The 24,087-nt window shown below is 44.8% G+C and overlaps 1 protein-coding gene across 6 annotated transcripts; it reads left to right on the top strand.

Moving 5' to 3' along the window:
* Positions 1 to 3,128: 3,128 nt before the first annotated feature.
* On the top strand, positions 3,129 to 23,010 carry LOC119173498 (uncharacterized). 6 transcript variants are annotated; one of them, XM_075894700.1, is made up of 5 exons: positions 3,129 to 5,383; positions 10,593 to 15,484; positions 22,008 to 22,190; positions 22,679 to 22,718; positions 22,863 to 23,010. In XM_075894700.1, the coding sequence occupies exons 1-2, from the start codon at positions 5,075 to 5,077 to the stop codon at positions 11,385 to 11,387; spliced, it is 1,104 nt and encodes a 367-aa protein (XP_075750815.1). In that variant the 5' UTR covers positions 3,129 to 5,074; the 3' UTR covers positions 11,388 to 15,484; positions 22,008 to 22,190; positions 22,679 to 22,718; positions 22,863 to 23,010. The 6 variants fall into 6 exon arrangements, with proteins under 6 accessions (XP_075750815.1, XP_075750814.1, XP_075750813.1 ...); XM_075894699.1 differs by having other exon boundaries at positions 22,008 to 22,153; XM_075894698.1 differs by having other exon boundaries at positions 22,008 to 22,718.
* Positions 23,011 to 24,087: the final 1,077 nt, after the last annotated feature.

Here is a 24,087-nt window from a genome sequence, read left to right on the forward strand (position 1 = left end):
AACAGGTACTACGCTGCAGAAAAAGAATTCGATAAACTTGCTAACAAAGAAAAACTTTTATTTTTTTCACAAACATTGCCCGCTATGTTAAGCAGCAGCCCCAAAAAATTCTGGCGCACAATTAACCCCAGTACCTTCCAACCTTTAGTACTGCACAACGATCAAAATCATCCAATTCCCGATCACGAGGCCGCCGAACAACTTAACAGCTTTTTTTCTTCCGTGTTTACCGTTGAACCTGTCGATAACTTGCCTTCATTTCTTAATCTCAACCATAGTGAAATGCCGGGCATCACATTCTGCTCAAACGGCATCGCAAAACTAATCGACTCACTGAAACTCGCATCTTCATGCGGCATCGATGGTATCAACGCGAAAATGCTCAAAAACACGAAATCAATTGCTAGTACACTACTCTGTCATATTTTTCAGCAGTCGCTATCATCAGGAGTGGTGCCGGAAGATTGGAGAGTGGGCAAGATTGTTCCAGTGCCCAAAAAAGGTCCTTCATCTCTTTGCAGCAGTTATCGCCCCATTTCCCTTACTAGCGTTTGCTCCAAACTAATGGAGCATGTTATTTACTCTAACATCGTCAGGTTCTTAGTCAGCAATAACTATTTTCATTCCAGTCAGCACGGCTTTCGCTCAGGATTTTCATGTGACACACAACTAGCTTTATTTTATCATGATATCAGTTCCAGCCTCGACATAAATGTACCTGTAAACACTCTCTTCTTAGACTTTGAAAAAGCATTCGACAAAGTCCCGCATCAACAGCTACTACTAAAGCTTTTTCGTCTAAACATTAATACAAACGTATTTAATTGGATTCGCAGTTTCCTTACCAATCGCCAACAATTTGTGCAAGCTAACTCCGTCTCATCTAGCCGTTCCTCTGTAATCTCTGGTGTGCCGCAAGGTACAGTGCTCGGACCATTACTTTTTCTCATTTACATCAATGACCTTCCATCAAACATCTCTTCAAGCATTCACCTCTTTGCAGACGACTGCGTCGTATACCGTCCCATAGCAAACAGCGCTGACACTACTACACTTCAAAACGACCTCAATCTAATTGTATCCTGGTGTGATAAGTGGTTAATGCCTTTAAACATAAAGAAAACTTCATTGGTATCTTTTCATCGCAGGCCCCACCACCAGTCAGCAGAATACACCATTTCCGGCACTGCAGTCTCATCCGCTGAATCATACAAATATCTTGGTGTCACATTTTCAAGTAACATTTCCTGGTCAGCCCACGTGACTAACATAGCCAACTCCGCGAATCGCACTCTGGGTTTTCTACGCAGACACTTAAGACTTGCGCCCTCATCAGTTAAACTAATATCGTATGTCACACTTGTTCGTCCAAAATTAGAGTATGCATGTTCTGTCTGGGATCCCCACCAATCTCACTTATCCAACATTCTCGAATCGATTCAAAACCGTGCTGCGCGTTTTACCTACTCTGAATATACCTACCATTCCAGAACTCGTGCCCACCTTTCTAATCTAGAATTACGACGTCACATATCTCGACTATGCCTTTTTCACAAATTTTATCATGCCCCCATCGAGGTTCGAGCCATCCTGCCAGTCCATCGCTCATCAAGCCGCACAAACCATTCAAGCGCAATGTAACCTCCACCAGCCGAAAGCACCGCACATCTTCGCTCCTTTTTCGTGAAAACCGCACGGGACTGGAATCGTCTGCCTGCAACCACCATGCACCACTCCGACCCGCATCAATTCAAGATTGCCCTCGAATCACTTTTTTTATTCTGTAATTAATACCCATCCCTCGTGTAATACCCCAGCTGGGGTCTTTGAGGTATTCAAAATAAATAAAATAAATAAATAAATAAATAAATAAATTTCATGGGAGATTATGTCAGAGATACTAGTCTCCGCGAATTACCACTTCGGCATCAATTATCTTTTAATTTATAATTAACGTAGCTTTTAAACTAACAAATCAAAACCGCATGATGTCTAAGTGAACACCACCAGAAATTAGCGTTTCTGAGATTTTTGGAGGGCAAAGGCTGGCTTCACTGTTGCTGGCAAAGCATTGCGGGAGCTTCCACTCCAGCAATTTTTTTTAAAACCTTTTTGGTCTACACAGGCCGGTGCGTAGATGCTGTTTATGGCAGTGTGGCTTAACAAAAATAACCGTGTATGGTGTGTTGAATAAAGTGTCCTTATGTGTAAGAAAATTCCAAATGTGGGCGTATAATTATTATTTTGTAAAAAATATTCTGTTTGAATAATAATAACTTTTTTTTCGCAATTGCGTTACATTGTCTAGAATAGGGAAATGTGATGAGCGGCGCCTACGGATAGAGTTACTATATATGCTACCTTTAGACTATACAGTAACTCTACCTACAGAGCGCACTGAAGCCTCTGAGGAGTAGCCACGAGGGGCGCGCGCAGTCGTATATACGCTGTTTGCACGTTTCCGACAGTTTCTTCGAGCGCGTTCGTTTTTTTTTTTTTTTCATTGCGGTGGCACTCTCACATAAATACTTTTGTATGCATTGATTGATTGATTGATTGATTGATTGATTGATATGTGAGTTTTAACGTCCCAAAACCACCATATGATTATTAGAGACGCCGTAGTAGAGGGCTCCGGAAATTTCAACCACCTGAGGTTAAATTATTTAACGTGCACCCAAATCTGAGCACATGGGCCTACAGCATTTCCGCCTCCATCGGAAATGCAGCCGCCGCAGCTGGGATTCGATCCCGCAACCTGCGGGTCAGCAGCCAAGTACCTTAGCCACTAGACCACAGCGGTGGGGCGCTTTTGTGTGCACTCTAACTGCGCGAAAACAAAGTCATTGCTTCGTCTCGTGGTGCACTACAGGCTATCAGGTTGTTCCGCGTCCCAAAGAACGAAGCGCTGCGCGGTGGCGGAGAGCCATCCCGCGCGCTGACAAGCTACTTCAAGAAAACTTGGCTGTGGGCGAGCTGCACTTCCACGAGACGTACATCTCCCGGCACTTCGAGCTCACCGTGAACGGCTAGTTTTTCCGCATTGAAAGGGGTAGGCTCATAAGCGTGCTTGTCTTTCGGGTGGGGGGTGGGGGGGGGGGGGTGAAGGTTAATTGCAGGTCGCCCCCTCCCTATTAATTCAGTGTATGAGGCAGATTTTGCGCCCCCTTTTAGATGACTAAACGAGTGCCCCACCACCTAGTAAATGTATAGAGCAGATTTAGCGCCCCCCTAGAAGAGGGGGAGGGGTGCCCACCCCCTTTGCCCCCTTCGTGCGCACGCCTATGGGTAGGCCTTTCGGAGAAGCTCTTCGCATTTGTAGACACCCTTGATATCCTTTTTTCAAAATGGTTTTGCTACAACAAGCTTCATAGTGACAGCTTGAAAAAGCTTGTTTCCCCATTAAAAAATAAAAGATGTCACACTGGGCTGCGCAAAACATGGTCTGAGCCTCATCAATTAAGCAAACAAGATTTTTTTTTTTGCTCACCCATTTGGCACACAAAGGCACTCCACAGGGAGCGGGCATCTTCCCGTGAAAAGAGGAAGCACGTGAAGCTCAGGCGCGTCACCTAAGTTCTCAGCCCAAGGGAAACAATGCTCTGTGGGCGCTTGCGAACTAAAATACTTTTTTTTTTGGGGGGGGGGGGGGGGGAGACGCGCAACCAATTATTAAAAATGCATTGTTGTAAACAGATAGTGAGTCACTATGCTCGGAAATGCGTTGTATGACTAGCCCACAAAAAATAAAAGGTTTTCATCCAGATACCTCTCGTGATTCTCTTCTGTTAGTTTGACGTTCAGAATGATGGGACTTTATTTACAGATTAGTGCTTGAGGAAATGATGGTTCACCGTGGAAGGTGTTGCAAGCAATGGCTCACAACTGAGTTCATCGTTCGGCTCTTCTACCACTTCACATCGATAAAATGTTTCAGTGCCGTCACACGCTCACTTTCGGCACCCTGTCGCTATTTCAGTTCAGTCGCGCACCAATGTACGCATCCTGAAATTCCAGAAGCTAATTAACATATTTTCTCGGTTGCCAATTGAGGTCATGTACGAGCAACGAAATATATTTTTAATGTTTCCCATAGCCCGCACGCGTGGTTGATTCCCGTCTCTGCGCAGCGCATCACCGCATTGGGTGGCGTGCAAACGTGTTCCGGCACTACCTGGTGGTTTCCTCCCAATGCGTTACGTGCTAGCCGGTGCGTTCATCACACTTCTATATTCTAGCCACTGTACTTGCGTTTTCCGGCGTTTGGTGGGAGCACTAGTTTGTTACGCAGTCGTGACATACTTCCTGAGGCCAGATTTTGTGGAGTATCCGCTCGTAACTTTTTACTTTCTTTATTGTTTCCACGTGGTCTCGTGTGTGCCACTTTCTCCTCCTTCCCGGCCCACGCTGAGAGCGCTGAGCCTCGCGTCCTCTGTGCGTCGCGTGGGTTCTGGTTTCTCTAATGGGACAGTATGCGTGGCCGTCCGAGACTACATTGATGAAACTAATAGGTTGACTAATTAACCAGTTTCATTATCCTAACATGTCCACATAATTATATACGTATAAAATCATATTATTGCTCTATTCTAAGAATAAATTCGTTTGTGTAAATATTTGTATGCATTACATTAAGCACCACACTTGCCTAGGCTATCGGTAATCTTTCTGTTATACCTCCATCATTCCAAATCTGAACAGTAAATTTTAAAACCACTCGATTCTTGGCCAATCCCCCAGAGTGGGTATGCGCCACTAACAATAGGAGAACAACAACAACAACAACACTGTGAGCATTCGCTGGCTCGTTCTTAGAACGCGCGGTCGTGCTTCAGTTCCATCAGGTCCATCAGATATGCGCGCGCTGCCGAGACTGACCGAGAGGGAAAAATAATTTGAGTGGCTTTGAGTGGCTCGTGGCTACGTGGCTCATCGGAGATCGGCTCAACGTCGAGCGGCAGGATCCTGGTAGCTAAGATTTGGTTTGCTTTTCATTCCTCGTATTTCTTGTTAGTTTCTCTCAACTGAAACGTCGTTGCAGCCCTTTGGAGGTCAGGCAAGTCAGAATATTCTGATGTCTTTCTCATCACCCGGCCAAGAGCACTCCCCTTGGCTGGCCTCACTACCGGTCAAGGATTGGCCGCTCGATACCTTGCTACGCAGTGGAGATAGCTACGTCCCTGTGGCTCTGGTTCCTACAAATGGGGGTTTCATTCTAATGAAGAATCCGAAGGTGATACAAGTGGAGCTTCAGAAAGCCTCGTCGCTTTTCCAGAAGATTACGGAGGTCCGCCAGTTCGGCCGAGGGGGTATCCTGTGCTGCTCTGCAGACAAGGATTGCGTCCGAGAGCTTCTGAATTGCTTTGAATTTGCTGCACAGCCGGTGAGCCCGTTTATTCCAGCTCATCTTGCATGCACGAAGGGCATAGTCCGTGGGGTGGGTACGAGTCTGACACCTCAAGAAATTCTTGACTTATTTGCTGTAGCTGGGGCAGTTTCAGTCTATCGATGCACCCGAACGACTGATAAAACAAAATCGCCTACTGAATCAGTTATAGTAACTTTTGCAGGAAGAGTTAGGCCAACAGAAATTAAGGCATGGCCACTAATCTACAAAGTAGAACCACTTTCCCCGAAACCTTTGCAGTGCTAAAAATGTTGGCGATTCGGCCACAGCATGAAAGGATGCAGATCACAGGCTAAATGTCGTCTGTGCGGAAAGAGTCATGACAGCTCCGATTGCAAATCCGATGACCAGAAGTGCTGTTTGTGTAATGGAGCGCACCCTGCAGACTCTGCTGAATGTGGTGCAAAAGAAAGAGAAATGGGTGTTCTAGAAATCATAGAACGCAGGCGTTGCTCTAGGAGGGAGGCGGTAGCAGAAATGCATGAAAGATCGAAAGGTTACGCAGGCAGAACATCCCGGCACACAGCGGCAATGGATGCATCGCTCGCAAAGTCGATAACTGAGGCTATCGAAAAGTCCACTGAAAAGGCAATGCAGCGTCTGGCAGCTACTCTTTTTGAAGTCTTGGCTGATATGTTAACACAACAGCTGACACAAATCATTGGTACAATTTCTGTGCAAAATCGGGATTCGCACGCTCTGTTGATTTCAAGGGGTACAGAGGAGGAAAATCATACAGTCAATCATAGATCTATCTCTCTGAAAGCAGGACCTTCAAAAAATAGAGTTCAGGCTGAGTCAGAACGTGTGACAGATGATTCAGGAGACTTTACAGATATGGACACAGAATCTCTAAGAACTTTGAAACGTAACAGATCTCTCCCTTCTAAAAAGTCTTCTCAGAACCCAAAATCCAAGAAGTACTTGTCAAAGAAGGATTCTTTGAGAACCTTTAAAAAAATGATTTATTGAAAAAAAGATATTCTGGATCAGGCAGTTTCTGCCTGTATAGCATCAAAATAGGTTCCCTAAAAATTCTGCAGTGGAACTGCCGGTCTATTTGGTCGGCAACTACAGATTTACAATATATTTCTTCGCAAATTTCTCCCGACATAATTGCCATTCAAGAAACCTGGCTTGGTAACGGTAAAAAATTTTACATAAAAAATTATCGATTAATACGGCTGGATCGGCCGAGTAGAGGTGGCGGTCTGGCTTTCTTAATATCAACTAAATTTAGTCACAGAGCCAAGATATCGTATCAGTGTATGGATACGAATTACGAAATTCTGGTGTTAGACATAACACTACCAGACTGCTCGCCTTTCTCTTTTGCAAATGTATACTTTCCTGCAGGAGTTCAAGACACGAGATGCCTCGATATTATGGTAGCTTCACGCAGAAAAGAAATAGTACTGTGTGGTGATTTCAATTCACACCATGTGTCTTGGGGCTTCAAATCTGATGTATGCGGAAGACGTTTGTGGGAATGGACGCTTGATAATAACTTTTCCTCCTTGAACTCACACGTTGCTACATTTGTAAGAGGTAACTCTAAATCGACTATTGATTTAACATTTTCCAGCTCCACTTTAAGCATATCCTCGTGGAATATATTAGATTTGGCTACAAACAGCGACCACCTTCCTATTACGTTTGAAATTATGTTCCCGGGGTTTAGTTTGGCAGGGAAAGTTGGCTCATTCGTAAATTATGCTAAATTACAAAAAGACTTAAAATCTACGTCAACTTTTCGCGAGGAAATGCAGGAAAACCTTAGGGCTATGAGTCTATGTGCGGTGTTGAAACGATCACTAAAAAATTCAACGTTTACTGTAAACTTGAACACAGCGGGATCTTCTAGCCCGTGGTGGAATCAAGAATGTGTCAGGGGGTATAGAAAGCAAAAAACAGCTTGGAAAAAGCTGTTAATTAACCAATGCCCCAAAAATTGGAGTGATTATAAATTCATGGCCGCCGATTTTAAGCGTCTAATGCGCAAAGCAAAAGAAGACTATGATATGAATAAATTTAATTATCTGTTGAAGTCTAAAAGTAAGAAAATGCTTTTCGGGTTTTTACGTGCGAGAAAAATGATTCCACAGACAGAAAGCAGTCATTCCACCATTATGTCTCCTCGCGAACTCTCTGAATTCTTGGAAAATATTGCTAAAGGCTTGCAAACCAGGTTTACGACAATTATGCCAAAGTCTATGGTGAAATTAAGGGTGGATTGTGATTTCCAGGAGGTATCTTTAGCTGAATTGGCGGGTGTGATGAAGAGCTTACCGCCCGCTGCTCCTGGACCTGATGGGGTGACCTCTACAATGATTAAAGTGTTATACGAAATATCGCCACATGAAATCCGTAATATAGTTAATTATTCACTGAAAAATTCTTGGATTCCGGCCGATTGGAAGCTTTCCAAAATAATTCCGATACTTAAGAAACAGGGAATGGAGTTTACTCTGGATAACATAAGGCCTATTTCATTGACATCTAACCTGGTCAAGCTTGTAGAGAGAGTCTTAAATGCCCGTATAATAAACTACATCAATGAACATACAATACTGAACCCCAGACAAATTGGCTTTAGATCTGGATACTCCATTTGGTGTGCACATGTGGATTTGGAAAGTCGCATACAGCTGGCTCGGCATCGCCGCGAATACTGTGCACTAGTCACTCTAGACTTAGCTAAAGCGTACGACAAAGTGGAATCTCCTATCCTAATCCAGCAGATGCAAGACCATCGCTTTCCAAAATATATAACTGCATGGATAACAGAGTTTGTGAAAGACAGAGAATTTTATTGCTTCTTGGATGGATGCTCTTCTAAAAAATATAAGCAGACACGAGGTGTACCTCAGGGCTCAGTATTATCCCCGGTGTTATACAGCATATTACTAAGTTTCATTCCAACTCATCAGGATACCCAAATTTACGTATATGCAGATGATATTGCTTTCTTCGCAACAAACAGTGATCTGCACTCACTGTATCAGGCATTACAGAATTACATGAACATGCTCGAAGGATGGCTTGACAATATCCATATGTCATTGAACGTCAAAAGAAGCGCGCTTCTGCCATACTCTTTTAAGGATCGTGTCAACATTTCCCTGATGTATCGTACCGAGCTCATTCCCCAGGTCGATTTCCTGAAATACCTAGGCATCTTATATAATAGGACGCTAAATTGGAAAAGCCATATAGACGAGGTTGGCTGTAAAGCGTCACGTGCCTTGGGGTGGTTACGCAAATTGGAAAACAGAAAAGTAGGATTGCGTAGGAGTTCATTGATAATGATTTACAAGATGTATGTACGGCCTATTATGGAATTCGGGTGTGTATTATTTTCAGGCAGCGTGGCTTACAAGATGAGACAATTAATATTATTAGAAATAGAAGCTTTGCGTTTGTGTCTTGGTCTCCCAAAATTTGTGGCAAATAATGTTTTGTATGTGGAAGCGCGCCTTCCACCTTTGTTAACTCGGTTTAGAATACTTACAGTTCAAACTTTCTTAAAAATATACGATTCGCCTCTGCGACAAGCTTCATACGTTTTTATTCAAGAACCAACCGCATTCTTTGGAACACAATGGTCTAGACTACACTCCCCTCAGATTAGGTTCGTCCAAGCATTGCTAGAGCCTCTCAATGTAAATATTTATCAGATTTGCATAACGAAGACACCTAATTCAAAACTTGAAATTAAATTTGATTATATTTTCCCCTGTAATGCAAAACAACTGCCCCTTCAATATTTAAATATTCGGTTAAAAGATTACTTGACTCATCTGTCCACAAACAACATTATTGCGACGGATGCATCCGTATTGAACGAAAAGGCTGGAATAGGCATCTTCTGTACTTCTCTCGACTGGTCTTTCTCAGTTCGATTACCAGATTACACGCCTATATTCATCGCTGAATTATTTGCTATAATTCTAGCGCTTCGTAAACTTCCTGCGAGCGAATCAGAAGCGGTCATACTTACCGATTCTCTCTCAATATGCTCTGCACTATCTACAGCAAAAAATTTGACATTATTGAGTATGATTAGCAGTTTATTACCAGAAAACCTGAAAAAATTTCACTTGCTATGGATACCCGGCCACTGCGGGATTTATCCAAATGAGATGGCAGACTCGTTAGCCAAAGCATCTTTAAGCGGACCAATCTTACCTATTTTACCTGATTTTGCCTACGTAACAGCACTCAGATATAGAAAGGCTTGTTTGCACAAAGAAATAGAAAACTTATCATTAGATAAAGTCAGAGACTTCGTACATCTAAGATATTGCTGGAACAAACAGTGGTGTGTATCTCGGCAGTTAGAAACTACAATCACCAGATTACGATGCAGAATTCCGCATCTGAATTACTACCTACATAAAGCTGGACTAACAGCATCTCCGTTGTGTCTCTTTTGCAAGGAATCGGAATCAGTAGATCATTTATTTTTATCCTGTAAACGTTATGCTTATCAAAGGAAAAGATACCTGGTCGAACCAATTGAGAAGCTAGGTTTAAAAATAAACGTGGAACTAATTTTATCCTTCGGAAGGATTACGTTAGGTTATAGCCACAGGGAGGCTTTCTCTGCTGTGTGCGAGTACATAAGGGCAACAAAGAGATTACCCTGTTAGCCTATTGTTATTATTTACGGCTACGAGACTACCTGAATGCCTGACTGAACACACTTGATGATCCTGCCGCCCGGTTCTTGGCCGATCCCCCTTTGTGGGCGAGTGCCAGCAAAGCCGAAGTTTCATCATCATCATCATCATCATCATCATCATCAATGCCTTCGTCTGCACTGACGTCCTTGGCTCTCTTCTTTTTTTATCAAGGTTACAACTGTCTTTGTTTCTTCTTGTTATGGCTCACTGGGCAATCCTCAATGTAAGTTGAACTCTTTCTGTAAGCCACTAGGTTTCTGACCTTCAGGTAAGTGCGTAGCAGCCGATTAGCTTAGTCAAGGCGCGAACCTGACGAGATGTTGGAGGCAATGGGAATTTAGGTACTGGCCCACTGAGACAGACACCGGCCTTTTCAGTCAGCCAGCTGTACTCATTCCTTTGAACGTGATCATGAGTATGCGGCGTAGTGCGTTCTGATATCCACTACGAAGAGGTGTGGTCAGTGGATGCAGGGCCTGATGAGACGCCTTATTTTGCAGGATGAAGCAGCAGCCATGAAGCTGATTCGCTGGGTCGAGCTACACATCGGCCGATCACGCAAAAGGGTAAGGAAAACACCCCCAAGGCAACAGGAGTCCCCCGGCTTCCCTTCGGACGCCTGTCGTACCCACCTAGGAATGGAGGAGCCACGAGCCAGCAGCCTACTTCCAGCCATGTATATTTGCACCGGCTCTCTGGCGGCGTCACCGGCAGCACGCCAGAGGAACCGCATTAAGACGAACCCGTGGGTTGCGCCCAGCCCCTGCAACTCGGCCGATTCCGGCTGGACCGGATCGCGCTTTTCCACCGAGGGGGAAGATCCAACTCAGTGGTCCTCCTCGATGGGGTGCATGCGCGCGGTCGATGATCCCGTGTCGGCGGGTCACACCCGTCGGCAAATCAGTGGTAGTAGCGACGACGAGGCCTACTCCGAGGACTTCCCTCAGTCCGAAGGAAGCAACGACGATGTGGTGACCGCTGTGGAAACGCCGCAGACCGACTCGGCTTGTGGGAGCAGCTGCACCACGACGCCCCTGTCAGAGTGTTCCTCCTCGCGGCTAGCTGAAACGCTTGCCGACAAGGTGCGCCGCCTGCAGGCCGACAGGGCGCTGGTCGAGCAGAAGATGTTCGAGGCCCGTGTGGAAGAGCAGGCTTCGCGCTATCAGAGGATGCAACTGCACCGTGAAATGATGCAGCTTCGGAGGCTCACACTTGTGCATTCTTTGCAGGAACTGCGATCCGACCTCGAGCAGCGCGCAGCTTTCGGGAAGACTTTTCTTGGTGCAGGGCGCTAAGCTGAGCATCGTAGACAGTCTACGGTGATAGCTTAGAAGACGGCATTGAGCCCATGTTGTTGCCTGAGAAACGGAACGTCTAGATGACGCCTACGCGACGTGACGCCACCTCGCGTCGAAAAAAGAAAGCTAAGAAAAAGCTGACGTTACTGTCTTTTTTTTTTTAACTTCTCTCACGTTCAGATCTACGATTAGTTGAACGTATACACCGTGAACCTAGCTCACAATAAGCGCCGGAAAAACGGTCTATTTGTGCGCAGACGGCCGTAAGAGCGAGATCCAAGCTATCCATAGAGCTATCCGAGGACTTCACTAAGCCGGCGGACAACCACCTCCTTCACCTCTGGGAGGCGCGGCACAGCCTCGTGCGCAGATGGCGCCGCCAAAAACACAATCGGGAGCTCAAAATTCGCATTGCCGAGCTGACCCAACGAGCGGCTGAGTACGCGGTCCATTTTGGAGAGCAAAGTAGCTTGCATCGTTCTTGTCTCCGATGCCGTCATCTCGAAGCAATTGTTCTAGAAAGTTTTGAAGGAGCAAGGGTGAAGCAGGTGCCCGTGCGGACAGCTGTGATAAAAAAAAAAAGCTGACGGCTGTGTGTGGTGCTGCCATCGCTAGCTCGAGGGGAAAACTGGACGCAACACGTGCAAAGGAGCACTCGGGACAACTCAATCCTAGTGACCACTGTGACTGAGTGGTTTTGGGGTTGTGGTGATCAACTTTTTTGTCATGTATTTGTGCGCTCGGGGATGATGAAGCTTCCTATATCCTAATGGATAAGAAAAGGAAGCTGGACACGCATTGCTTTGCTCCGGGTTGCCGTGTACAAGGTATCCCGAAATTAACAAAAGATATTGTTGTTTTCAGTGCCGAAAGAATAAGACCACCGGAACGCTTCGAAGTGGAATCTCGAACAGAAAGGAAAACCTATAGTCAAGGCATCTGCAATGTGCGAAAAGCACTTTGCTGAACATTTTGTTCTTCGCGATTACGTACATGTGATCGGCAGTAAAGTTGTGCGAATCACCCGGGGAAGGCCTGCTCTTGCTGCTGGTGCGGTGCCAATGATGTTACTGGACCTACCTCCAGAACTTTCAAAAGTATTTGTGAAGTCAATACTAAAGAAAAAGCGCAGTGGTGTTGTTTTGCTGAAATTGGCGAAGAAAGTGCGGTTATTGTCTCGTCATGTTAGGAAGCTATCGTTAGTTTTATTACTATTTCTAAATTTGCATATTCATTCATGTGTTTCTCTTGACATTGTGGATAATTCAGTGCTTATGTAGCATTTGTCCGTGTATATATGTGTTAAAATATTTTTAATGTTCATGCTTTTTTAATACAATACATGAGATGTAGACTGACTTTTGATGAATTGTACTAGTGATAATTACTTGTACTTTCTAGAAATCAATCTTGATTCGACATTTCTTTTAATTTGTTCACATCTACCATTGGCTTTCAAGTTTTATAGGGAAAAACCCTGATGTTTAGTTTTGCAAACTATATAAATGAACTCGATGAAGTGTTTTAAAAATAACGGCATCTCCATCTAAAGGAAACCATGCGTAGATCCAAAGCAGCGAGCGCTAACTCTTACTCTGGCGGAGACGTTGACGCTAACGCTCATCGTGGCGTTGCTCGTGACAGAAACCTGAGGAGGCGTGAAGCACGCAATGATGGACCGGTGTTTTCTACTGGAACATGCTAATCACTGCTAATGGGCCGTGAGAAACGGAGGACTCCGATTGAAAACAGGGACCCGCAGTCTGCTTTTAGTTAACGTGCACGCTGCCAATTTTTATTGTTCAACAACGCACAGGAGAAATCTCTCATCGGCACTACCTCGAAGTTCAAAATCCAGTTTCTATAAATACAGGGTGGTCACTGAATGGCTGTGCAGCGCGAGCGGTTGGTTTCCAATTGCTAAGCATTTCTTAGTGAACTTCCGCGACTTTCTATCTATCTATCTATCTATCTATCTATCTATCTATCTATCTATCTATCTATCTATCTATCTATCTATCTATCTATCTATCTATCTATCTATCTATCTATCTATCTATCTATCTATCTACGACTTTTAGCTCTCCTGACCGTTACGATAATGGGATCTATACCAAAGTTGGTGTGGCATAACATGACTGTATGACGAGCATAAATGACTAATCATAACATCAAAATTGTGACATGTATGTCATGAATGTCATAATTTACATGTGATGGTCTTGCTGCTCTTGCTGTAGTTTAGTTCACATGACATATTGCAAAACTGTATGGTACGACACGACTGTATGGCGAACATGAAAGGCCATAACGTGAAAATCATGACATGCATGTAAGTCATGAATACATACCACGCTCATGATGCACTCGCGGCCGTTTCGCTAGCTTCACATATACCAAATATGGTATTACGAGACGTGGATAGACAACGAAGGTTGTAGTGTACACGTATCTCGAAGGAGTAGGGCCACTAGCGTGGATCCGGGCTTAGCGAGCCGCAGGGAAGCGTTAACTGTCGCCGTGGCAGGAACACGGTACTGCTCAAGGGCGCAACACTTCATTGTCTGTGGTGACACCAAAACGCAGTACAGAGCCCGTTGCAAAAGGCGCGGCGGGAAACAAAATGGGCTTATCCACGCCCCGGGCGAGCAGTACTACACAGGGTGTCGCGAGAACGTCTCCACGAAGACACCAGGACAAAGGGCCCGGTTGCTCGAGCGAGGGCAAAGGCGCTCGCGTTGGTTTCGAGAGGTACGGGTCGGCGTAGTTTGATCCCGCACTAGGGCACCGCGCCGCTCTTCGGCCTAGCGTTTGCCGTGGGCGCGAGGCGCCGTTGGCGAAGCCCGACGAGCCCCAAACAATAGAAGTCGATGGACGGCAAAGAAATGCGTGCTCACCCTTAGCTGTCCCGGAGGGGCATATTGAGATTCTAGTGGGTGCAGAGCTAGTAACTGCGCCTGCACGCGGATGGGCTGTTTCAGCACAAGACGCTCTGATGTCATACCATAGCAACGGGAGGTGAACGGCAACACGACCGCGCCGCTGTTTCGTAGTCCGTTTCGCCGACCTTTTTTTTTTTTTTTCACGCTTGCTTTTTGGGTCAGCTGTTCGACTGGTGCGCCGGTGCAACGCGCTGCTGGGTGTTGTGTTTTCTGGTGTTGACATGTGTAATGCGTGCACGCTGTGTAAACTTAGGTTGTAAACACGTAAAGATTATGCCGAAATGACAGCATTTGCGGGGTCATCGCGCGCGTGCCGGTACGGCCGTATGCTTTGCTTGCGCATATCGCGATTGTGGGATTCCGGATCAAATGAAAGACGAATTCTTCGTGGCCTTGGACGAAGTACATGTACCTAGGAAGTACGGCTTGTGCTGCTCAGCTCGGAGGTTCAAGACCAAAAATGGGCTATCCAGCAGGCCAGGGAGGCTGTGCACAGACAAGGGCTTTGTTTGAATTCTTAGACAGCACGTAGGCAGTCTACGTAGACTGCTTAGAAGACAGCACCGAGCCCACGCTGTCAGAGAATCGGAACACTTCTGGACGGCTTTAACGTGACGATGCGCTACCTCGCGTCTAGAAGAAAAAGCTAAAATAAACAAACGTAACAGTTGTATTTTATGGATTATTTCATGTTGAAATCAAAAACAAATAAACTTGATTCACATTAGCGGCTGGGAAAGCGTCTGCTTGTGTGCAGAGGATCATTCCGGCGAGATTTGATTTATTGGAGCAATTCACTGAGCCGCCATCTTGTTTAGACAGCAAAGTAGCCTGCATCGTATTTGTCTAGGATTAGGTCTTCTCGCAGCTGTCTATTTTGCCGGCTACGTGAGGATTGAAATGGGACTTAAGATGGCCGCCGTCCATTTAGCTGTCTATTTAGCCGTCTACCGTTAGTATTAGAACACAACCAAGGTCTCCCGGCACCTCCTTATGCGGTCTAGCCCGGACCACAAACATGCCGGATACGAAAATAAAGTTTATTCATCATCATCATCATTGGAAGAAGGAAGTCTGCGCCAGGCGGGGGGACGAAGAATGTGAACCATAGATTCTGGACCAGGCCCATGAGTACGTTGCCTAGTACCAAAGGTATGTGAAATGTGTTGTAATTAAGCCTACATTGGCTGCTCGACTCGTTTGATTATATGTTGGTTGCCGCGCAGAGTAGCGGTTCTTCGAAACCTTCCTCATGTACATCTTTGATTTCTTCTTCATGTCTTTATATGTATACAGACCACGATACCGTGGTCTGTATCGCTTTGTGTTGTAACAAATTAAAGTTTACCTTGCAGTGGACTTCCCAATTTTATGACACGTAACACTTGTGCGTACTGCTGAAAAAGCATGTTTTATTGTGACGGGTACAGCTGTACAAAGAACTGTTGGTGCCAGCAGTGTTTGTAAACTCATGTGTTTGCAAGGAGGTTATATTAAAGATTTAGTATAACCTCCTTGTGTGTTTGTTACTTCCAAAATAACAACTGATATATTCAGCGTAGGTGGTGAGAGGCGTTGTATGCGCCACAATACGCTGATCCAGTCCAGACGATCGAAAAAAAAAATTGGCAGCATATCCACGGAGTGAATGATGGAGAGTGGGGCGAAGCATTCGTCCGTCCATTCGTTCTTGCTTCAGTCCGTCCATGCGTCCGTCTGTGTGACCGTCCATGCGTCCATCCGCCCGTCCGTGCGTGCGTCTGTTCGTGCGTCTGCTCTGGGTTCTTCCATGCATCCACCCCTGCGTCCATCCATGCATCTGTCTGTTTGTGCGTTCGTCCATCTATTGAACGCTCCAAGTACCACCATCTCAGATCTTTTCATCATATATTCCCCATATAGAAGCACCGCCATCCAGCGGAGATTTTAAGGACTAAACGAGAGGTGGCACACGCACACTTTCTTACGGCTTGCGCTTCGGGTCTATTTCCCACCTTTAACCACCTCGAGTTCATGGTATATGTGTTTAGAAAAAGTTTATTCTACTTTCGGCATCCTTATCCATACGAGCACACACCGAAGGCAACGAGCATCGTCAACTGCAAACCTGTATCGCGATATGGTTTTGATTATAAAATCATTGCTTCAGAAAACACCTGGCGTCTTTCGTTAAGCAGCTGGCGTCTTTTCGTTTTGCTTTTAGAAAACATCTGGCGTCTTTCGTTGGTTTTTTTTCATCAATCAACGGCGTTTTGAACATTTATCACGGAGATAAACAATGGCTGCTACTGGGAATGGGAGACAGCAGAAGTCGGCTTTTAGCTAACACTTACACTTCTACTAACGTTTCCTACTGGAACATGCCAATGGCTGCTAATAGGGAATGAGAGACAGAAGAATTTGGCTTTTAGTTAACGCAAACGCTGCGATTTTTTTATTGTTCAACAACACACAGGAGAAATCTCCCACCGGCAACCCCTTGGAGGTCAAAGCGTAAGACATGTTACGTACTACGCGGGACGAACGGGTGCCGCTTTAAGGAGCTTCGCCCCCTAAAAAAAAAAAAAAAAAGAGAGATGAAAAAGCTCAACCTCATTTGAAACAGCTTTCTATTGGTCTGTGTGTTTGAAAGTGGGCACAAACTAAGGCTTAGAAAAAAAAAAAACATTTGTTGCTTGCAATACCACGTAGCCCGAGTACGGCATACATACTAGCAGAGTCATTCAATGATACTAGGCATCACTGTGCACTATGCAGGTAATGCAACATAGAAGTGTTGTGCATGTTTAGCAGTCTCATTGTCTAATGCGCCCATGGTTTATATGGAATAACTGCTTTATACTGTTAAATGCTCCTGCACGAGAAATCCTACTGCCTTTTACTTTGCAACAGTGCACAAATGGAGGTGGAGGTAGTAAGCGTCAGCTGCAAGCAACACCGGTGCACCCAGCGCTGGCTACATTAGCATGTTAGTACACTTGCGTGAAGGTCAGACAGTCTAGTTACCGTGTACTCTAGCATTATTCCTTAGTAGGCTACATGCTGGTTAGCATATCGCCCTTTCTCTCAAGCGTGGTTTTCTCGTGCAGTTTTTTTTTTCATCTTGAAATTAAGATCACTTCTGGAATTGAGTAGTTTCCACACCATTGCTTACACAACTTTTATCGTTGCTGTGGGGGTGATAGGAGTGCAGTAGATTACCTTTACTCTGTTGAGAAAGTTACCCACATTTACATTCATTGCATTTGTTTTTATATTTATTGCATGCACATCACCACAGAAAATTCAGCTAGTTGACTGAGGTTCAACAAGAAAAATTGTGAGGCATGCAGGCACAGACAACAGAAAAGAACAACGCAGTGAAAATGTGGCTGTCAAGTGAAAAGGCACACTGTGCCCATCTAGTGAGCAACTATTTCGAAAAAATGGAGGAGAGTTAAAATTTTCTTTAAAAAGGCCTCATTTCACTTAAAGAGTTGAGCTGGCAGTAGTCTCCTAGATCATCAAAACTGTTGCTAAACCTTTGATCGAAGCAAATAATGTGTTTTTGACGAAGGGTGAGAAGGAGCTGAGTGCTTTCTGAGAGCTGAGTGCTCGCGGCGAGAAGGAGCTGAAAGAAAGCACTCAGCTCCTTCTCGCCACGACCCAAGTTTTTTTCTGCGTTATATGGACGACTGTTTTTGCGTCATTACGACGTCTGAAGTTGAAAACTTCGGACAACACCTGAATTCCGTGCAATCAGCCATACAATTCACGACCGAGTGTGAAAGCGACCACTGTCTGCCTTTTCTTGGCGTCCAGGTGGCAAGAAACCGCAACGGCCTGGAGTTCTCCGTTCATGGAAAGCCAACGCACACTGGCACTACCTTCAATTCGATTCTTCCCACCCCGCCTGCCACAAGGCCTCGGTTGTGACCACGCTACTCGAGAGAGCCTGGAACCTATGTTCTAATGACACAGAGCGAAAGAAAGAAGAGGCCGGCCTAATTGCTGACCTCAGAAAAAAACGGATACCCAAAAAACTTCATTCGAGCCGCCACCCGCCGCGCAGTGCAAGAGGATACGGAAACCCCAATCAACCTTAATTAGCAGCCCCCCGAAACGCGTACCGATTCCATACGTTCAGGGAACCAGCGAGATGTCGGCGCGGATTATAAGGGAAGAAGGGGTTCGCATCGCGCACGTGCCTTCGCGTACGCTGGGCCACCTCTTCCCCCGCCCGAAAGACCGGCCAACAATGAACAGGAGCCCCGGTGTCGTTTACAAAATTCCGTGCGCCGAGTGCCCCGCGTCGTATATCGGCGAGACGAAAAACCTACCGGAACGGCTGAAGCAACACGCCAGTGATGTGCGGAAGTTCTACAAAGAGCGCAGCGCAATCGCCGAACATGCTGAGACATTGGATCACCAGATAAATTTCAAAGCGACGGCCATCCTCGAAAGCGAGCCGAACTGGAGGAGAAGTGTGGCAGCTTGGGCTAGTTGGTATGGCATGATGATAGTTATAGCGCGAGAACAAAACGATGACACAGAGACAAGAAGGACACGAAAGACACGAGCGCTCGTGTCTTTCGTGTCCTTCTTGTCGCTCGTGTCTTTCGTGTCCTTCTTGTCTCTGTGTGGTCGTTTTGTTCTCGCGCTATAACTATTGTCATGAAGGAGAAGGTTGTTACACGAGCTGTGGCACATACAGAGAACAGCCCCTAACATGAACCGCTCTCTCAGAACCCTTCCCCCAGTGTACACACACGGACTGCGCTCCACGGCAAAACGAGAGAGAGAGAGGGGGGGGGGTCATTAGCCACACCTCGAGTGCTTTGAAGACGCCGCTGCTACGTAGCCTCCGCAGCCGTGCTCCCGACCGGGTTGCAGAAATTAGGTGCCTTTTCTCATCTTCTAACTACCACCGCCACCCCTGAGGAAGAAAGCAAATCGGTTCCGAAACGTCGAGTTTCTTCAAAACTTTTGGTTGGAGTCTGTATCATCTCCAAGTCACAAGACTACGTGACGGCCAACAGACAGACTGAAATTTCTATGAAATTTCTTGAAACCTGGTTTGTCAAGTTCTGCCTCCCGGAAGACAATGCACTTTGCCTTTACCAATTAGGAACGATGTTGTTTCTAGTAGATGCCGTCAAAATTATGACGTCACTGCGACTGATAACACGCCCTCCCACGCCTGGTCATGTGCGGGTTAGCTGTGTCTGAAGGAATAGTGTGGTGGAAGTTAAGCTGAAGCTAGGTGATTGGACCTTTCTGAGGCCCACTGAGAGAGGCAACACACCCCTCGCCCAGGCTTCACCTAGAGAGCACTCCTGAGCTGGCCCACCCAAGGAAAGCCAGCTGTCACCTTTTCTCGTCACTCTACACATATCTTCATCTTTTTTTCTCACTTTTATTGTTTCCTGTCTTCTCCTCTCTTCTATTTCCCTTCAATGTTCCTGGTAGCAACGATTATATGTGTGTCGTATCGAGCCTTGGTATAAATATTGGATTATAGTGGCGGTGTATAGCTGACGTTTGCAGGTTCTTGAGACCTGTAGCAATTCCATATTGGGCATGGCAGTATGTGGCTACCACTGCTGCAAAATTTCAAAACCATGTTATTGCAGCAACTTTCCCACACTTTACATATTGGCCTATCGAAAGAGATTGCACCAAAACAGCATTTAACCTTATTCTTCACTCCAACCTATACTTCGTTTCACAAGCTGTTGTGAGTGCAGCTAAAGGTAGGGCTCTCGTCTAATCAGGGCTGTAGAGGCACAGCAAATAGTCCCTGAAATATTTCAGCGATCCAATACTATTTCGCGAGCTGCATTCACAGAAATTCGAAACACGATTAGGGTTGACTGTTTGAAAGCATGCAGTGTTTAAATCATTAGTGAAGTTGAGACACACAGCCCGCACAGACGCATCTTTGCGGAGTCTTTTTGTGAGGTGATGATGCGCGTTGGTTGTGTCTGTGCAAGATGCCCCTCAAGCTGAGTGACCAGTAAGCCATTTCGAATGTGCGTGGTGTTCCCAAGCTGGCAAAGTAGATAAATATTCTTCAAGGGCGTCGCGTCGACTGCGAAGACAGTGCAAGTGAGGATGCACTTACTACGAGGACAGCAAAACTGACCTAAGTGAGTTAGCGAACGCTGTATCGGTGGAAAAGCGATACAGTCATTGCAGAGTAGTTATGGTATAGCTACTCTGGTTATGTGCGAGGTCCACTTGTCGCTGAGGTGCGGTGTGCTGGCGCCAGCTGCAGACCAGCGGAGCACAGCTTGGCCCCGATTACGGCGCTGCGCAAAACGTTTTGGAACTGCTCGCGATATAGATTTTTTTATACGATGTGCAAAAAGCCAAGAAATATGCTTCGACGCATATGTACAAACGCTAACCTATGCAGATTGAGGTGGCTCATGAAAAGAGGTGATGCTAGACGAAATAGCAAAGTTCATTAGACATCTGATTTATAAAGAAATTATTCACATCATGGGCATCTAACTATATAAGAACACATGGAAGCTTCTATTGCAAAAAATATATTAGTGAGAAAATTCAACAAGTTTTCTTGTGTCTCACGAAAGAACGAGCAATGCTTCACCGCATGGCACAAGCAAGGAAGCATCACCGCAGTCTCTATTTTCTTTGTACATGTGAATGGAAACATTTTGTGCAACATTTATTATTTTTTATATTGTTATATTGTTCCTGGGTCATTTGTATTCAAAATGTATATTCTGTATTTTGTTTGTCTTGAATGTTTTTGCATATATAGTGTTGTTTGTTGCACTGTTTACCAGCTGGTAACCAAAAATTATACACTTTTCACATTTTTATTCATTCCAAAATATTTTTTGCTCCACAACATATATTTTCGGAAAGAGCGTTTCATTGTGCAAAATTTGGTATGCTGCAAAGCGTGCTGGAGTACTTTTCAAACTGGCAAAAGCAATCTTATCAAGACTTATGAAAGATAACCGTTTTCACATGGTAACGAAAAAGTTAAACAAATAATAATTTTAAAACCAAATAATATTTACAAAATATCTTACAGCCAACGCTTGGCACTAATAATCGGTCAGAAGTGGCCAAGCATGGGGAACTATTAAACTACACAAGCATCTCAAGCTTCCCAATTTAATGTCAGGGGTCTTTAACCTGCTCTAGATATGCATTTTTTTTGTTCTGATAGCAACATTTTGCTGCTCCAAATCCTATTGCAGCTGTATCACACCTGCTTTTCCAGCACCTTCTTTAGGGGCCACCAAGGTAAAGGCACTGGCTCCTGTTTCTTCGAGCATAACATTTATATAGCACATTTTACACAGTTTGGATCAAAGTACAGCATAAGTTTTCCATATGTTGGCTCCACAACAAATGCAATCTTTTTTGTACTAGTGTGTAATGTTTCTAATTTGGCTGGTGACTGTATAGGTTGCAATCGCAACTACAGGCTGGAAGATTTATTTGGAGGTTACGTTCCCAGACAAGCTTCATCGGGCATTTCACGTGTAGAAATTCTGGTGGGTGCACGACATGTACCCTTATTGTATCATACCTCTTGTGTATGCGCCCGGATAAGTGCAACATTGGGTTGCGCGATTAACCCTCTCTGTTTACCATTGAATTTGGCTCCATAGTCTTGTACTCCCTCATAGTACACAAATATGATTTCTCGCAGTTTGGGTGCCTCAACTGGCAGCGTTGCTGAGAGAAAGCGAGCCATCACGCAACTGCCATCAACAGCTTCACCACAATGCATTGATGGTTGTGGTGATCAAGGGGATAGTGAGAGCCAGCGATATGGCTGCCTTCACTGGAAATATGGTGCATATAGCTGGCCTTGTGGTGACCACCGCAAGAAGTAATTTACATGGGTTTAAAGGATATTCTGTGCCATCTATGTGTCGCACCTTCAAACGTGGTTTGGTCGAGTGTAGTCTGTGAGGCCTGCTTGTGCATAGCATCCATACTGCTTTCATTAAGTGTAGCACATATAACTTTGAGCCTACTTTTGTGTGCTCCTGCTAAAATAAGAATAGTCCTACATCGGCCAGGATTGCCAAGAGCGCTATAACTTCTGAAGGGTACATGAATATAAAAGTGTGTTTCATTATCATCATCAGTGTAACTATGTCCACTGCAAGACAAAGGCCTCACCTATTGTTAGTTTATGCCTAACGAAAAATAAGAGTAGCGTAAACAATATACAGGCAATATCATTGGCATTGTGACAATATGTGAAATGGTAGAAGATTGTCAGTTTTTCACATCAGAATACAGGATATTGCCACAGTTGTCATAACACACAAATTTGTGTAATCTTTTGAGAAGCTATTTGTCTTTTCACAGCATAATTACCCTGGTTGCCAGCCACTGAAATGCACTCAAGGTAAGTCTTTATTGATTCTGAAGAAACCGATAGAGCAAATGTGTCCACTGACTCCATTCGCAGCCAATATTTTTATGCCTTAGGTTCTATATCACACCAATTTATTTGTCCACAGAAAATAATTCTTCCTGTTTTTTTTTCTAGGATTCACGTTGCACCATTGAGGAACATGTGTGGAAACGTGGGCACCTTGCAACCATAGGGATTCACAGGACAACACCAGCAAAGTAATGCCTGCTATTAAAATACAAGTACAATTTTGCACAATAAATTCCAATCCAATGTCATCTAAGCATTTCTTATGAGTTGTGAATGCAAAGCAACTGGAAACAACCAGTTGAACATTAGGGCAGCCATAGCAGTAGCCTACGTGTCAACGCTGCTTTTCCCCAGCCTTCAAAATTGTGTTGCTTTATACATTGATTTTTTCTAGTGATCACTAAGACAAATATTGAAGTCAAACAAGAACATGTACACCGTCTGTAGCTGGACCAGACAAGAAAAATGGCGTCACCCAGTCCAGCAGCTTGCTAAAGGGCCAGCAGATTGCATGGTTAAGCTGGATGGCTGAGTAGTAAGAGATTTCTGGTTGAGGTAGTGCCTGTTAGAATTCTTTGCCTAATGACTTGCGTTATTCTCTTCTGTTCCTGTGACCCCAATTGGAGACCATTTGTTCAAGCTAAGCGCAGCTAATTGTGCACCAAACATTTTGTACTTTCAACTTGAATTTCTCGCGTGGAGAGCAGAGCATTAACTTACTCAAGCTTAATGAAATGGACCTCGATGTCCCGCATCTCTGATACATAGTGTGTATGAAAATGGAATTTCTCAGCGAACATCAACTTCGTTGTCCTTGCGGGGAGCAGTTATATTTTTCTTGAGGTTTTCGTGGTTTCTTTTTAGTTAGTATATTGGACAGTACTACTACAGAGTGTCCAGTCAAGTTGTAATTGATTTTTAGGCATAATCTGTGTTGTAAATTTCAGTAAACAGGCGTTCAAACTGCCTTTCCCCAATCGGTGTCTATGGGTCTTATGACCACACTATTGATGACGAGAAGGCACCTGACTGAAGAAGAAATGCAAGTCCTTCCTACAAAAATATGCTGCTGATCTTTCACATTCTGATGATCCTGAATTTATTGGCAATGATGCTTACAAGCAGCCATATGTGGAACGTGATAGTGAGGACAGCAATGACTAACAAGACGCCTCAATTGGCAGGATGCCTGAAAAAAGGAGTCCAGTGATGTGGAGGAGAAGAGCGTCAAATAATGTGCATTGTCAAGTGGAAAGACAGTATGGTTCAATGATGGAAGGAAGAAGGTGAATGGTTGCTAAGTGTAACAGGATTATGATGGAGGTCGACC

This window comes from Rhipicephalus microplus, chromosome 5 (assembly GCF_043290135.1).
Source record: "Rhipicephalus microplus isolate Deutch F79 chromosome 5, USDA_Rmic, whole genome shotgun sequence".
In the NCBI taxonomy this organism is placed as follows: Eukaryota; Metazoa; Arthropoda; class Arachnida; order Ixodida; family Ixodidae; genus Rhipicephalus; species Rhipicephalus microplus.